This window comes from Cebus imitator, unplaced genomic scaffold (genome assembly GCF_001604975.1).
Source record: "Cebus imitator isolate Cc_AM_T3 unplaced genomic scaffold, Cebus_imitator-1.0 Scaffold53, whole genome shotgun sequence".
Classification (NCBI taxonomy): Eukaryota; Metazoa; Chordata; class Mammalia; order Primates; family Cebidae; genus Cebus; species Cebus imitator.
The window spans coordinates 2540610-2543189 of NW_016107368.1; the positions used below are offsets into that span (position 1 = coordinate 2540610).

The 2580-nt window shown below is 48.5% G+C and overlaps 1 protein-coding gene across 1 annotated transcript in view; it reads left to right on the forward strand.

Annotated features, from left to right (window-relative positions):
* The window catches only part of INSR (insulin receptor), a 159571-nt gene that overhangs the window by 102592 nt on the left and 54399 nt on the right, over window positions 1-2580 (forward strand). The window contains exon 4 of the mRNA XM_017528197.2: window positions 607-637. Coding sequence (XP_017383686.1) covers window positions 607-637 — 31 coding nt within the window. The remainder of the gene's footprint in view (window positions 1-606; window positions 638-2580) is intronic.

Here is a 2580-nt window from a genome sequence, read left to right on the forward strand (position 1 = left end):
GAGGCGGACCAGATATTTGTGATGAATACGTTTTCAAAGGGTATGGGCCATCCATTGGGAAGGGGAGAGTTACCTAAAGTCCTTGACTCTTCTTGGCTTCCCTCACTTCTTCCTAATTAAGCTGAGGTCTTAGATTTGTCTACAACTCCATCTATTTCACCATCATGTCTGACCCAGTCCCCTTGAACAATCTCTTTGCTCCTGCTTCCATTCTAGTGACCCTGATTAAAAGTGGCCATCTGGGCCATGTGCGGTGGCTCACTCCTGTAATCCCAGCACTTTGAGCAGCCAAGATGGGTGGATCACCTGAAGTCAGGAGTTCAATACCAGCCTGACCATTGTGGTGAAACCCCATCTCTACTAAAAACACAAAAAAATTGCCAGACGTGCTGGTGCGTGCCTGTAGTCCCAGCTACTTGGGAGGCTGAGACAGGGAAATTGCTTGAACCAGGGAGGCAGAGGTTGCAGTGAGCTAAGATCACACCACTGCACTCCAGCCCGGGAGACAGAGCAAGACTCCGTCTCAAAAAAAGGAACTCATGGTCATTTATAATTTCCCACAAGGAAAGCACATTATCTGCTTTGTTCACTCATGTATACCTGCAGCTGGGAACAGAGATTGGCCAAGGGCCAGACAGTAAATATTTTCAGCTGTCAGAGCCATATGGTCTCTGTTGGAGCTACTCACCTCTGCCTTTGCAGCGTGAGAGCAGGGTGAAACCACATACTAACCATTAAGTGTGGCCATATTCCAGTAGGAGATTATTTGCAAAAACAGGTGGCCAACTGGCTTTGGCTCCTAGGCCACTGTTTGCCAAGTCCAGGCTCAGAGCATCGCCTGCCACATCATAAGAATAGAGCCAATAAAAGAGGTCAAACATTTCGTCACTATTTTGTTTCTGCCTCAGCTGTTCCGCCACTACCTGGGTGTACCGCAACGCCCTTCTGACACCATCCTCCTCAAAAGTTAGCATCAGACTCCACAAGTTTAAGGCCCAGCCCTGGGCTGGGCGCGGTGGCTCACGCCTGTAATCCCAGCACTTTGGGAGGCCGAGGTGGGCAGATCACGAGGTCAGGAGTTCAAGATCAGCCTGGCCAACATGGTGAAACCCCGTCTCTACCAGGCGTGGTTGTGGGCACCTGTAATCCCAGCTACTCAGGAAGTTGAGGCAGGAGAATCACTTGAACCCAGGAGGCGAAGGTTGCAGTGAGCAGAGATTGTGCCACTACACTCCAGCCTGGGCAACAGGGTGAGACTGTCTCTCAAGAAAAAGAAAAAAAGACTCAGCCCTTCATGAGATTTCCCTTACTTTAGACACTGGCAGAATCCTGGGGATCCCTCAATCACCCACACTTCTGACCAACTGGCTCTAAATTGGAGGATTACCACAAACTCTAGGTTTGATAATTTGCTGGAAAAACTCACAGAACGAAAGTAAACCTGGCCAGGTGTGGTGCCTCCCAAGTAGCTGAGACTCCAGGCGTGCACCACCACACACAGCTAATTTTTGTATTTTTAGTAGAGACAGAGTTTCACCATGTTGGCCAGGCTGGTCTTGAACTCCTGACCTTGTGATCTGCCTGCCTCAGCCTCCCAAAGTGCTGGGTTACAGACGTGAGCCACTGTACCCATCCCAGTGTCCAGAGTTTTAACCGGAGTCTCATTCCTTAGGCGTGATTGATTGAAATCCTTGGCTATGTGGTTGAACACTGCCATTTCCAGCCCCCTCCCCTCCCTGGAGGTCAGGTGACTAAAATCCCCAACCCTCCAGTCACACAGTTGGTCTTTCTGGTGACCAACCCCCACCCTAATGTTATCTAGACCCCCCTACCACAAGTCACCCCAACATTCTTAACACTCCTAACAAAAGCATTCCTATGACTCAGAAAATTCCAAGGGTTTCTGAGGCTGTATGCCAAGAACCGGGATGAAGACCAGATACATTCTTTATGATACTACAGCCACAAAAATCATTCTAAAGAGTTGAACACACAGGGGTGTGAGAACAACAGCAGTAGCAACAACAGTGATGTCACTAATAACAAGTGACCATCGGGCCGGACACAGTGGCTCATGCTTGTAATCCCAGCACTTTGGGAGGCCAAGGCCGGTGGATCACCTGAGGTCGGAAGTTTGAGACCAGTCTGACCAGCATGGTGAAAACCCATCTCTACTAAAAATACAAAAATTAGCTGGGTGTGTTGGTGCACACTTGTAATCCCAGCTACTTGGGAGGATGAGGCGGGAGAATTGCTTGAACCCGGGAGGTGGAGGTTGCAGTGAGCTGAGATCTTGCCACTGCACTCCAGCCTGAGTGACAGAGCAATACTCTGTCTTAAAAAAAAAAAAAAAGAGGAAAGGCTAGATTGTTTTCCTAAGTGGTTGAAACAGTTGGAGCCTGTTATATTTCTACCAGCAATGTATGAGAGTTCTAATTGCTCCGTATCCTCAGGAGCGCTTGCTATTTATTGTCAATCTTTATTATTATTAGAATTGCTTGAACCCGGGAGGCGGAGGTTGCAGTGAGCTGAGATCCCAACAGAGCAGGACTCTGTCTCAAAAGAAAAAAAAAAGGATAA